Source organism: Vulpes vulpes, chromosome 3 (assembly GCF_048418805.1).
Source record: "Vulpes vulpes isolate BD-2025 chromosome 3, VulVul3, whole genome shotgun sequence".
In the NCBI taxonomy this organism is placed as follows: Eukaryota; Metazoa; Chordata; class Mammalia; order Carnivora; family Canidae; genus Vulpes; species Vulpes vulpes.
This window is the reverse complement of record NC_132782.1, coordinates 124,507,063-124,521,758: the sequence shown is the minus strand read 5'-3', so window position 1 is coordinate 124,521,758 and position 14,696 is coordinate 124,507,063. Positions and strand designations below refer to the sequence as shown.

The window sequence follows — 14,696 nt, the reverse complement described above, 5'->3', positions numbered from 1 at the left end:
TTACTGAATGTCCTGGCAGGGAGATAAAAGGAGGTAGTACTCAAAACTGTCCAAATAGTTCCCTGTTAAGAGACTGGTTACAATAATTGGTGATCAACAGTAGAGTAAAACCATTAGTCATTTGGATGATATATTTTTTTAAAGATTTGATTTATTTATTTATGAAAGACACAGAGGAGAGAGAGAGAGAGGCAGAGACACAGGCAAAGGGAGAAGCAGGCTCCATGCAGGGAGCCTGATGTGGGACTCGATCCTGCGACTCCAGGATCATGCCTTGGGCCAAAGACAGGTGCTAAATTGCTGAGCCACCCAGGGATTCTCTCATTTGGTTGATATGAATCAATTACATATTTATCCTTATTCCTGATAATAACTGAAATTTGATTGCCATTTTAATGAAAATAAAAATGAGGATTGATGTTACTGAAAATTATATTTCTACTAAATACTACTTGTTTTTTTTTTAATCTCAGTTTTTATGCAGATTTTGGACCTCTGAACTTGGCAATGGTGTACAGATACTGCTGTAAACTAAACAAGAAGCTGAAAGTGAGTATTATGGTGATGTTTATATTGTGGTATTAAAAATTGGAACTTTGAAATCTGACCACTGACTGGGATTGCTGTGCACACACCACTTAGTTAGGTAATCTTGATCTTTGGATATTTATATGTGTGGTTCACCCAGAAATTGAAATTGATCCACCTGAGTCTTCCATAAAGGACATGTTAACCTCTTTCATTTTTCAGGATGAATTGAAATGTGAGCTGAATGAAGTCATTGGAATAGGGACCTAAGAAAGAAAGCAAAAATCCTTTCAGGTCGTTGTTTAATGAGTCTATCAAATTCCTTCCCAGGATGATTTTTCTGAAACCAGGCAATGAAGGGGCTCATCAGTGCAGGGCAGGAGCTCTGGAGCTTTTTTTTGTCTGGTCAGCATTGCAATTTTGACATAATTTCTTGAGGGTCATCTTTGTGGAGTTAACCACCAAGTGAGATTGATGAATTAGTTGTGATACAGCAAGGACTTTACCTGTTAGAGTAGAATGTGGGTCATACATTTAGCATTCATCTGTATTTTTGATTTTACATGTTTTTTTTTTCTCTTAAACTCTACACATATATAAGGAAAAGTGATATGTATACTCCTGGTTTTGGTAAATTTATTTCATCACATAGAATGAAATATTTATCTTTTTCTTCCAGTTTTCTAAATGAGGTTCTTAAATGTAATGTTTCCATTTGAAAAGTCAACTACTGTACAGCATGCTGTTAAAGATGACTGCTAAATTACAATGCTCAGGTCGTTTATTTCTGTTGTTTAGAATGTTACTGGTATGACATAGTACAGTGGCTTATACATATTAGCTGCTTGGTGATCATCTTTTGATTTAATTGATTTTTATTGAACTTACATATAAAAGTCAGTCTCTGGTGAATAATTTACTGTAAAATGTGTATTTATGAATTCGCAGATTTTTGCCATTGATCTGAAAAAGCTAAATGGTGGTGGAATGAATACCAGAGAGAAATTTTTTCGTCAATCATCGTATAACATAAGATCTGTTGCAATTGACTGTTTAAAGAATTAACTTGTAAAGTATTATCTGACTTGAAAAGATGTATGTAAATTCCTTTGACTAAACTGATCTACATTTTTCAGAAAAGAAGTTACTGTCAGTAGTTTAGAAAATAAAGTCAAAACTTTTGTATTCACCAAGGAAGCAAATATCCTAAAAAGGATTGGATATAAAAATATAAAATGGACTGTTAGTGGGTGAATTAACAAGGAAAGGATAGTTCATAAATAATTGAAGCTTAATTCTTCCTTTTGAGGACCTAGGAATTTTTTTGGCGTTCTTGATTAGTCCTGTTAGTATGTAGTTGGTATGAACTGGGTATTATAATGGAAGGTTTGGGATCTGATATTATTTGAAAGATTGAAGAGAAAGAATCATTGTTTTGAAAATAAAAATTTTTGGTCTGACTCAGTGTTCTACTTAAGAGTAGATGGCTTGAATAAGGCTATTTTTCTACCATGTTTGATACCAAATAGTATAGGTAAGTGTATACATGGACTTGTTTCGATTTGTTTTCATTTACAAAGCTTTCTTTTCTTTCACCATTACATGAAAGTTTAATAGAGTTCAACAGTCCCTTGGTTCATTTCAGCAATCAGGTAATCTGATGAATGCCTACGAGGACATTTTTAGCTTTAGTGCAGCTAGTGGGCACCCTGTTACTTGCTGTAAGTTTGAGTTTTCAAAACTGTTAATAAGTCCCGAGTTATCCTGAAGCATCCATGTAGAATCTCTATATTAGAAGAAAAAGACTGACTTTACCAATCCAACACTACAGTCGCTTCAGCCTTATAGAATCTGTTTCTTTGGCTATAAAATAGGGATTATGGATCTCCCACAGAGGGGTTAGGTTAGGATTATATTAGGAATGTATGTAAAAAGGCTTTGCACATTTTGATGCCTCATGCTTAAGAAAGTTACTAATGGAACGTTTATGACTTTGGGTAAGAATAACAATAACACTCCCTCAGCCCCCTAGCTATCATTTCCATATTTGAAAGCTGAACTGAAATAACCATTTAGTCCAGCCAATTAATTTTGTAGGTGTAGGAAGGGAGGTACAGGAGAGGCAGGTGACTTGCCCAAGGCTGCAAGGTAAAGTGGGAGCTCGATCTCAAGGCTCACGACTTACTCGTGCTCCTCGCCACCTTCCTTGGTGGCCGAGCCTCTGTGGTTTGTGATCTCTCTGTGCTCGCTCACAGCGCTGCCCCAGCTGACTTCACCTTGTTGTCCCGTAGTGGTCTCAAGGCTCTTCTGCCCCCCTTGCTCCACTGACTGACTGCCACCCCAGCTGCTTTTCTTCCAGAAACCCAGACTCCAGGCTTTCCTGCTTTGAATGTGCCCTGCTCAGTAGGTACCTCTCACATTCTGTCTCTCTCACCTTCAAGTAATCTCCAGGCCCTCGGGCTCCCTGTTTTCTCAGTCTATCGCTCCCTGTCGGTGTTTCTCACCTGCAGCCCCTTGTTTGCTCATTTTGCTAAGACCTCGAGGCACCTTGCTTCCATGCCTTTTGTCTTGCTTGCCTTGGCAGCTCCCACCCTTGGCATCTTTCCCAGTGGATGATTTCCTGCACTAACTTACTGATTTACTGAAGATTGCAGTACCCCCGCCACTCCCAGCTGTGCACTTTACCCCGAACCACACCATTCGCTCCACTCAATGGCTTGTGATGTCTTCTCTTAGTTGAATGCTCCTTTTTCTTAGTTGAATCACTCTTTGTTCTTTATGACCTTGTTCAGGCACCACGGCTTCTAGGAGGCATCTCCATGTCCTTCTCAACAAGGTTGGAGGTGCCTCCTGTTTTCCCAGAATTCTCTGTGCAGATCTCTATTACTAAAGAGTTATAATTATCTGTTAGCATTGCTTGCTCTCACTAGACTATATGCACCTAGGAGATGGAGACATGACATATAATTCTGTGTCTCCAGTGCCTCGCACAGGGTCACCAGACACAAAGAAACTTCTGTCAATTTCTGTCAATGTTATCACAATCCCCTTGACTTACAGGTCCTCTTTTATCTTTTTGCCTCCGGAGGTTTCAGAATATTGTGCCCTCACTGTTTACATCTTCACTATCCACTGATTAAGAAATCATCCTTTGCTGTCTCACTTGCCTTCCTCACCCTGGTAAAACTGCTCTGGTGACATTTTTTTTTTTTTTAAGATTTTATTTATTTATTTGAGAGAGGGAGAGTGCATGAGGCAGGGGGAAGGACAGAGGGAGAGGGAGAAGCAGACCCCCCACTGATCAGGGAGCCCATGGGGCTTGGTCCCAAGACCCCAAGACCACAACCTGAGCTGAGGTAGATGCTTAACTGACTGAGCCACTCAAGCGCCCTGCTCTGGTGACATCTTCCACACCAGATACAATGATGTTTACTTGGTCCTCAAACTCTACTTCTTTGAATATTTTGGCACTATTTTAACTGATTACAACTTCTTAGAATATTTCTCCTGTGTGGTTTCCTAGCTCTTTTATGCATGTCTTATTTGCTACTTGGACAATTTTTATTTCTTCCAACAAAGCTCTAATATTTCTCTCCTTTATTTGATAACCTATATAGATAGGTAATATTTTGCAATGCATTTTATTCCAAACCTATATTTTTAATTTTTATATTATCAAAAGGTATTTTTTCAAGTTGATGATTTGAAGTGATGATTTATTGCTGTTTTTTTGTGTGTCGATATGGGTTCTATTCCTAGTGACTTTCATTTTAATTATGTTGAATAGAATGGAAAATTACCCATTAAATATCTACTGAGATTCAAAAACCAAAAGCAGACATCACTACCATCAACAAAAAAAGCCCTGTTTTTTAAGTTTTAAACGATATTTTAAAAAGTGTATGAGGCACCTGTGTGGCTCAGTATGTTAAGCATCTGCCTTCAGCTCAGATCATGATCCTGGGGTCTTGGGATCAAGGGCTCCCTGTTCAGCAGGGGTCTGCTTCTCCCTCACCCTCTACCCCTCCCCTCTGCTTGTGCTTCCTCTCTCTCATGCTTTCTCAAATAAATAAAATCTTTTAAAAAAGAGGTGTAAACACTTAGAGTTGTGCAATGGTAGGTTGTAGTTTGCAATTTCTGGTCAATAGTTACTATAATGAGGGAAGCAATCCAAAGAAGGAAGATTTATTACAATTGATAAAACTGTATGTATTATTTGATGTAAAATACCATCAGTGATTGATAGGCTAGACCAGAACTTATTAATTTGGTATTTTAAGAGGTCCATAAACCCCTGAAATTATATATAAAATTTTATGTATTTACATTTTCCTCTAAGAAGATTCATAATTTTTTAACGAGTTCTTAAAGGGATTCTTTGCACAGACAATGGTAGCAACACTCAGCTAGAATATACAGCTTCTAAAAGGGAAGACCGTTCTAGCAACATAGTGATATTTTAAAAAATAATGCCTTCAAACTTAGTCATATAAGCAAATCTTTCAGTGACTGAAACAATAATAGGAAGGTTTTATAAACATATGATTGAGCTAGCTTTTCCTAAAATGGTCAATACAGTTTTAACTGTTGATTTCATTTTTCCTCTGAGAAAACTTAAACCTCACTCCATGAAAAAAAAAAAATCTAAGAGCATCACTGGAAAAAAGGGGCATTTTCTAGGGCAGTGATTTTTTTTTTTTTTTTAATACTGCTCTTTCGAATCAACAGGACAATTACAGTAATCTTGAGGACTGCTTTTAAAAGGATTAAAAGAATATTGACAGAAGTGTAATTTTAAATGTACAAAACATCCCATACAACCCTTTCAGGGTAAAAGGAGAAGGGGGGGCCATGGGCCTGGTGAAATGGACGATTGTACTAAAGTGCTGAAAGTACCTGGCAGATGGTGGGGGCTCAGGGAATGTCCTTGTTGCTGAATGAATCAGTGCAGTAATCCTATCCGCTAACCAGGCACCTGCCATGGTATCAGGTGGTTGTACACAAGAACTCTTTTGATATAATGATTGGACCACCCTCTAATTCTAACTATAAAAACCTGTTGAGATTTCTTCATGAAGTTATCTTCTGTTTCAGGTTCATGGGCTTTGGGGGGAAGAAAAGCAAGTTACGTTCTGGAGACAGTTCAGGTAGTTTAAAGAGGCATCAGGGGTTCTAAGACTGTTAATCCACATGAGAGTGAGCATACTTAGAGTTTGCCAGGCATGGAGTCTTTCTTGATGCCCATTCAGAAATCCACAGGCAAGAAGACCTCGTTTAATGGAGAATCCCCAAATGCCATCCACTAAATTATCATCGTGGTCAAATAACCTTTATGAGCAACTTTTCTTTGATATTTTGACTTCTACTCTGATCAAGTGTGCCATTTCATTAATGAAACATATGGGTTTTGAAATAAAACAGACCATACGGAGATACCTTTTTCTTTTTTAAGAAACTGCTCAGCCTATTTTGTTTTAGCTAAAAAAAAAAAAATAAATAAAAACCATATTTTGTTTTGTACAGCCAAAGAAAATTTTCAAGAATATCCCTTTCCTTGGAAAGTTGGAGGTAAAACATGTAGAGGTCATGGCTGCTGACAGGAAGACCTGTTCATTTTATCGCTTTTGCAATGAGATGACAACTGATTGCTTTGGAGACGCTGATTGCTGCGGCCCTTAACTGGGCTAGCCTAGTCACCTGTAAGAGAATGATGCCTTGGTCACCATGGCCCCCATGCTATAATCTACTTAATCTGAGTGCCATCACTGGCAGAGCTTGCTTGTTTAGGGCAGTGCATGGGCTCTATATTTTATTAAAGAGCATATTGTCCGGGCTGCACTAATGTCTTCCTTAGCTCTATCAGGCTGGTTCACACAGGTTAACTAAACATGGTGTTCTAGCCAAATGACTTGAAGATTTTACTCTTAAGCATGGCAAACAACTTTACCAAAAGGCTGCTTAAAAACCCATTTTTCTAAATTATGCTTAACTCTTTTGTGTGTGTATGTGTTTTGTCTTTGAGCTTAATTACACCACCTTGCACCACCTTTTGTTTTTGAATGGTTGAGTAGTTGGTGGTCTCCTGTCCTAAGCTGAAAAAGTGCATGATTTGTATATGTCACCACCATTCAAGGATAGCCTGGGCTATTTGTGATTCGTGTAGCATGTCAACATTTTCTCTGAGTTGCCGTGGCTTGTTTTCCTCCAGGAGTGAGCCCTCCAGAATGCAACCTTTCACATAGCTTTCTTTTATGAGATAGGAAATGTCTCACTGGGGTCAATACCCTCATCTTAATTTGTATTGCTCTCTCATAGTGGTCGTCGTACTTTGGTTTATTACAAGTACCGTTAAACGTTTATATGCTAGATTGCACACTTGTCATGATTTACATAACAGTGGTAAAACTCTGACTCTCAGGTAAGCAGTCCAGATTTGGAAATTTCTATAGATTTGATTATATTAATTGGTAGATATTTAATACATTTTACCTTTTATCTACTATTTTTTACCTTGTTAAAGGAAATAATTACTGTACCTGTAGTTAAGATCATTCCATTGGTCCTTGCTCTGTTATGAATGCATCCCTAGGTAGCTGTTCTCTTTTGTTTGTAATAAGCCTTGGCCAATATTTCTCCCTTGGTTAGCATCAAATATTCATTAGACTGTGAATGTTTATGAGGCTAGAGACTGAGTTTCTGCTCCCCTTGTTACTACATTGTTCAGCACTTTGTTTGACACACAACAGCTGCTCAATTCATGCCGATAGAACCAATAGATGTTTCTTCAGCCACAGTATTCCGGCAAACTGGTTGCCTGTGGGTTGGATTTAGTTCAGTATTGCTTTCTTAGGGATGAATGCTGTTCATAGATTTTGAGTTTACGGTTTGCATCTGTAATTCATGAAAATTTTCGTTTAATTCTGGATTTTTGACATCTCTTAAATATTAAAATACCTGTTTATGGGCCCAGATTCCTACATGGGAGTAGGAGGTTGGAGCTAAATCTGCTTGAGATGCGGCATGCAGCATGCTTCTCTAGTTTACCAACTGACCCACTTCAAATTCTTGGCCCCTGAAGGCATCTGAACTTGGAACCTCTGGAATAATGCCATTTAAGGGAGTTTAGTTACTGAATCATTAAAGGAACTTTCCTAAGGTGGAATGCAAGAATTTCCAAATTGTGATAACAGTTTTCTGAGGAATCTGGGGAAATGTGTTTTTTATAACAAGATTTTAAAAGGCATATGGCATGATTTGGAGTTCCTAAGATAATTTAAATATGTCTTTGGGGCTACCTAACCAAATGGACGTGTTTTAGGAGCCATATAAAACATTTCCAGGGGTGGCCCAGTTACATTTTTGTGCAGTGGCATGAACCAGCAACATGAACATCATTGAGGAACTTGTTAGAAATAAAAATCTCAGGCCCAGCAATCTGTATTTTAATAAGCCCTCTAGGTTACGCTCAACCACTCTATTAACAGGATGAAACAGAATAACAGAATATAATTTAGATTGATATTTGTTTTTTATTTCTGAAAAGTTTTAGTAGTATTAACTAATTCGGCCAATTATTTTTTAAAATGCATGTTCATTTCTTTCTTTTTTTTTTTTTTTAAGGAAGATTTCTATTTTTAAGTAATCTTTATACCCACCACAGGGCATAAACCCACAACCTCGGGATCCCTGGGTGGCGCAGCGGTTTGGTGCCTGCCTTTGGCCTAGGGCGCGATCCTGGAGACCCGGGATCGAATCCCACGTTGGGCTCCTGGTGCATGGAGCCTGCTTCTCCCTCTGCCTGTGTCTCTGCCTCTCTCTCTCTCTGTGTGTGTGACTGTCATAAATAAATAAAAATTAAAAAAAAAAAACCCACAACCCCGATACCAAGAGTTGCATGCTCCACTGACTGAGCCAGCCAGGCACCCCTGGCCTGAGAATTATTTAAATTTTGAACCATGAAACTTGTGTCCTTATAATTGAGATTTGCACAAACTATCAAACTCAGTGAGAGAGTTCTGGATTTCTTCCATCTACCATACTTGCTGAAAGAACTCAACTCTGTGATCTAACATAGGAGATATTGGCCTAATGTGATAAGCCAGGCCCTCTCTGGGTCCTGGCTCTTGTTCTGTTGGTAAAAGAGAGACACAGAATTCTCATGGTACTTAAGCCTTGCCCAGGACTTCTGGTTTGGGAGTCACACTGTGTCAGGTCAAATTGGACCCCTCTGGTATGTTTCTATGCTTTAGGAAATGATGGAATGTAGTAATAAATGTTAGCTGTGGTTATTATAGAGGGCTGGCTATGTCCACTTAGGCTAAGAAGGTTCTGAAGGCTATGACTAGTTTCTAGATAGAAATCTAAAATATATGTGGATAGGGGCTACAGGTTATCATTTGTAATTGGTCATATGCAAGCTTGCTGCAGAGCATGCAAGTAGTCCAGAGGTCTTAGTATTCCTTCTGTGATATCCTCCGCTTTATATTTTAAGTCTATGTTAATTTGTTTTACAAGTTTCTAACTTTACTTTGCTATTGTACACAGTGTTTTTGTAATCTCTGAACTTCTCATGTATAGCAAAAAGTATCTGGAATAGAGCAGATAGCTCACTGAAGCCAGAATTGATGGTCTAACTTTGCAAGTGCTCTCCTTTTTTTTTTTTTTTTTTTAATTTAAACGATTTTATTTATTTATTAGAGAGAGAGAGAACAAGCAGGGAGAGAGGCAGAGGCAAGGCCTGTATCAGCAAGGAGCTGGATTCAGGGCTCAATCCCAGAACCCTGAGAACCCTGAGATCATGACTGGAGCGAAGGCTGACACTTCACTGACTCAGCCACCCAGGTGCCTCTGCAAGTGGTCTCCTTGAAGGGCCTAGTCAGCACACCCAACCACAGAGGAATTGGGCCAAAGTAAGGAAGATGCAGTTCAGTTTGGAGGCTCTTAGTGTTAGGGCGAATCTGAGAAAATATCTGCTGGGCTTCTTCATAAAATAGAGTCCTCTTGTCTGCAGACAACTGTGCTTTTCTCTTCCTCCATGGAAGTTTCTCTGGGAAAGATCTTGAAGATCTTTCTTCAAGGATGTTCCTCTAAGGTATTTGAGTCAACAATACTAGCCAATGGATAGTATTGTTTCTCTTGGAGTGCTTTAATATGTAGTAGGTCATTTTTTAAAACATTTTTTTTATTTGTAAGTAATCTCTACACCCAACGTGGGGTTTAAACTCACAATCCTGAGATCGAGAGTTTCATGCTTTACTGACTGAGCCAGCCACACACCCCATCCTTGGGATTTTTTTTTTTTTTTGAGATTTTATTTATTTATTCATGAGAGACACACAGAGAGAGTCAGAGACATAGGCAGAGGGAAAAGCAGGCACCCTGCAGGGAGCCTGATGCGGGACTTGATCCCAGGACCCTGGGATCACTACTTGAGCCAAAGGGAGCTGCTCAACCACTGAGCCACCCAGGTGCCCCTCCTTGAAAGTTTTCATTCCAGTACCAGAATATCTGCTATGTTCCAAAAGCATTGCTGGTATAAGACTGGGGCAAGATGATCTGTAAGAGGGAAGCTTGGCTGTGGCCAGGAAGGAACTTAGGACAAAGGCCAGTGAGACATAAGATTTTTCTCTATTATCGTTTATCGTGAATTAGTGTTGATTACTTGAGTGAGAACTTAACCTGTGTGTTCTGACCTGGGAGACATTGGCCAAGCTTCACTAAGCAGATCGTTGCTTTACTGTAATGTTTTTGAGATGTAATTGAGAGAAACAATTGAAGTCCCAAAACATCTAAGTGAGGTAAATACTAGGAGCTTAAAAATTTCCTAAAAATCAGAAAGCTGTAGTTAAAAAGCCAGTTATTATAATGTACAGCATTATGGTCATAGTTAATAATACTATATTGTATATCTGAAAGTTGCTAAGAGAAAGTTGCTTAAAGGTTCTCATCACAAGAAAAAGATTTAATAATTATATATGGTGATGAATGTTAAAAAAAATTGTTTCTATCCTATAGGCAGCTTCTAATAGATATTCTAAAATAGTTAAGATTTGTAGGTGTATTTTGTGAGAATATTCTTTATCTGATGTCATTCTGAAAGCTTGTAAGGTTTAAAAATTCTTCTAAAGTCCTTAAAAGTTTAATTTGTACTATATTTACTTAAAATTTATTTATTTTTAAAAGGTTTTATTTATTCATGAGAGACAGAGAGAGAGAGAGAGAGGCAGAGACACAGGCAGAGAGAGAAGCAGGCTCCACACAGGGAGCTTGACATGGGACTCCATCCTGGGTCTCTAGGATCAGGCCCTGGACTGAAGGCGGTGTTAAACCAACCGCTGAGCCACCCTGGGATCCCCCCAAATTTATAGATTTATAGTGAAAAGAAAGTTTCCTTTAGAATTTCATCCTGTAGCTTCACAGTTTCTGTTGCAGGATGGTCTCTGTAACATATACTAAAGAATATTCCATATACTTTATTTTTTTAAATATAGTTTTTAAAGATTTTATTTATTTATTCATGAGAGAGAGAGAGAGAGAGAGAGAGAGGCACAGACACAGGCAAAGGGAGAAGCAGGCTCCACGCAGGAAGTCCGATGCGGGACTTGATCTGAGGGCTCCAGGATCACGCCCTGGGCCAAAGGCAGGTGCCAAACCACTGAGCCACCCAGGGATCCCCTCCATATACTTTAGAATAAGAGTAAGAAAAACAAAAACCAAGCAAATGCAAAATGTTTGAAAACAACCCAAAAGACTCTTGGTGACAAAAGCACAGCATTATGAGTTTGTCCCAATGGATTTATAAAATAAATTTAATTCCACATCATTAAATGATAGCAACAGTTTGTTGTGAAATCTAAATTCTTAGTGGAAAAGGGCATCAAAACAGACAATCCAAACTTCTGAATCAGTTGTGGATATTTTCTTCTCCATAGGTGTTTTAGGGAGCAAGGAAATGTAATTATTGAGAGGCTGGGAGCCAGAAGAGCTGGGTCCTTACGCTCAGCATGACTCATGTTTGTGGGGGCTGGCCTGTGTAAGGCAGTCTTATACCACAAAATATGCTTAGGCTTTAAAGGCCTTGACTCTCCTTTCAGTAAATCTAGCCTAAGTTATTGATGGAGAACAGTAAGTGACAAAAATAAACTTACAGACAGACCAACAAACAAATAATAAAATAACAAAAGGAAATGTCTAGGAGACAATGGTTTCAAATTGAAGAAGCTGGGGCGTCTGGGTGGCTCAGTCAGTTTTACGTCCGACTCTTATTTTTTTTTTAAGACATTTATTTATTTATTAGAGAAAGGGAATGAGCAGGGGAGGGGCAGAGGAAGAGAATCTCAAGCCAATTCTCCACTGAGCATCTCAGGGTCATGAGGTGGAGCCCCACAGGGGGCTCCATGCTCAGTGGGGAGTCTGCCTCTCTTCTCCCTCCCACCTGTGCTTGTGTGCTCTTTCTCTAAAAAAATCAATCAATCAATCAATCTTAAAAAAAACAAACAACAAATTGAGAAAAAAGGAGACAGTTGTCAGTACCATTGATAGTGATCCTGAAGTCTTTAGATAACTTTAGTGCATTGACTGAACTGAATGGAATAAAATGTATTTTTTTTTTTTAAGATTTTATTTATTTATCCTTCACAGAGAGAGGCAGAGACATAGGCAGAGGGAGAATCAGGCTCCCTGCAGGGAGCCTGATGTGGGACTTGATCCGAGGACTTGGACCATGCCCTAAACCAAAGGCAGCAGCTCAACCGCTGAGCTACCCAGGAGCTTTCCAGAATAAAATGTATTTTTAAAGCTTTATTTCATAGGGATATTTTCATAAGCCAGTCTGGAAATAAGGACTTTGGTAATGAGACCCACTTTGAGGCAAACTCTTTAAGTTCAGTTTAGGGCAGCCCCGGTGGCCCAGCGGTTTAGCACCACCTTCAGCCCAGGATGTGATCCTGGGGACTCTGGATTGAGTCCCATGTCGGGCTCCCTGCATGGAGCCTGCTTCTCCCTCTGCCTGTGTCTCTGCCTCTGTGTCTCTCATGAATAAATAAAATCTTTAAAAAACAAATAAAGTTCAGTTTAAGAGAGCAATGCCATTTTCAGAACACGTGATATTTTTTTTAAAATTAATATTTTATTTAGGGACGCCTGGGTGGCTCAGCGGTTGAGTGTCTGCCTTTGATTCAGGGTGTGATCCCAGGATCCGGAATCGAATCCCATATCGGGCTCCCTTTGAGGAGCCTGTTTCTCCCTCTCCCTGTCTCTCTGCCTCTGTCTCTGTGTCTCTCATGTATAAATAAATAAATCTTGAAGAAAAATAAAGATCTATTTGAGAGAGAAAAAGAGAGTAGGAGTGGGGGTGGGGAGAGGGGCAGAAGGAGAGGGAGAAGAAGCAGCAGACTCCCTGCTGAGCAAGGAGCCTGATATTGGGGCTCTATCCCAGGACCTTGGGATCATGACCAAGCTGAAGGCAGATGCTTAACCAGCTGAGCTACCCAGGCACTCCAGAATATGTGATTCTTGCTTAGGAAAGAAATGCCTAAAGGGATGGTGAGAGTTTCCAGGTTCATTGCTGGAATACCTATAGCTACTTTTCTGTGGTTACATTAAAGCCAGAGTGTTGCAGTTTCATGTAGAATAGCCATCAGAGTTGAAAGAGTTTCTTTTCCTTGTAGAAAATAGAGTTAATGAAGAACGTAGGTAGTTGAGATTTCTTAACATTTGTTGTAAACGTGCTATAAAAGCAGGTGTCCCGTGGGTTGTGGTCTCAATGTGTAAGGCATAAAAACTACTTTTACAGTCTGTTTGAATTTATAGACAAATGTTAAAGGTAGCTATGTTTCTGTATTTTGAAAAACATTTGTCAAAATGCTGTAACCTTTGAAATACGAGGAAGTTGAGCAGATTTCATATAGTTGCATCAGTGTTCTCATTGTTTTGTGTATATTTGAGTTTGATTGATACTTTGATTTCACCTTAGCAGATCTTTTTACTTATGTATTTTTTTTTCATGTTCAGCATGTATACAGCATACCAAGTTGCTAATTTTTGGATTTAGTTAATACTTGAGCATGCAGCATATTGCATGGCATATAGCAGGTGCTTAATAACTGTTTGAATCCATGAATGTAATATATGGTTATTGTATTAAGATGTTTGCTGTTTCTGCCCTTTTGATGGTTCATCTTTTCCCATTAACTATTTATTTTCAGATAAGTGAAAGGGGTTTTTTTTTAATAGAACATTCTAGAAAGAAAATGTTAAGTATTGATGCTCTGTTAATATTAGTATAAGTGCTCTGAGGAAAATTGATTGACACACTTAAAAATAAACTAAAATATCAAAAGTACAGATAACTATTCTGGGAGTGGATATAGCATAGGGAAAGAGCAAGGATAAATTATTACTCAGTCTTTAAAAAAGGACTTGCCATTTGTGTCAACATGGATAAACTTAGTATTGTGCTAAGTAAAATAAGTAAGAGAAAGACAAATACCATATGATTTCACTTACATGTGGAATCTAAAAAACAAAACAAATGAACAAACAAATAACAAAATCCCCTCAGACTTACAAATACAGAGAATAAACTGGTGACTGCCAGAGAGGAGGGATGTGGGAGGATGAGTGAAATAGATGAAGTGGATAAAGAGGTGCAGACTTTCAGTTATAAAATAAGTCACGGAGATGAAAAGTATAGCATAGGAAACATAATCAATGAAGTTGTAATAATGTTGTATGGTGACTATACTTACCATGGTGAACAATGACTAATCTATAGTATTGTGGAATCACTATGTTGTACACCTGAAACTAATAAAACATCGTATGTCAACTATACTTTATAATAAAAATTAAAAAGAAAAAAGATGAATAGACTTTACATAAAAGATTTAGAGTAAATCTTCAAAAATGTTCCCACTAATAAAGATGGCAATAATTTAACTATTTCCCATTGTATGTCTCCCTTCTTGGAGAGAAATATTTGTTCTATTGTCAAATCTGCATCATGATTGGGCTGCGAAAAGGAACCCTCCACCCTTCACAAGCTCATGAACAAATGCTGTAGAAATGAAAGTTGGTAGATTCCACTGATTGTGACACATCTTGGAAGTTGATGATGTTTATCTTCTGCATGTTTTAGCATTGTCTCTATGGTTACACTCTTTTATTCC

The 14,696-nt window shown here is 38.5% G+C and overlaps 1 protein-coding gene across 8 annotated transcripts in view; it reads left to right on the top strand.

Annotated features, from left to right (window-relative positions):
• Positions 1–14,696, top strand: part of CDC14A (cell division cycle 14A) — a 178,622-nt gene that overhangs the window by 23,031 nt on the left and 140,895 nt on the right. For 5 of the 8 annotated variants that reach the window (XM_072754506.1, XM_072754503.1, XM_072754504.1 and 2 more), the window contains exons 3-4: positions 474–549; positions 6,052–6,096. In XM_072754506.1, coding sequence (XP_072610607.1) covers positions 474–549; positions 6,052–6,096 — 121 coding nt within the window. The remainder of the gene's footprint in view (positions 1–473; positions 550–6,051; positions 6,097–14,696) is intronic. The other 3 variants (XM_072754505.1, XM_072754502.1, XM_072754509.1) reach the window with 1 other exon arrangement.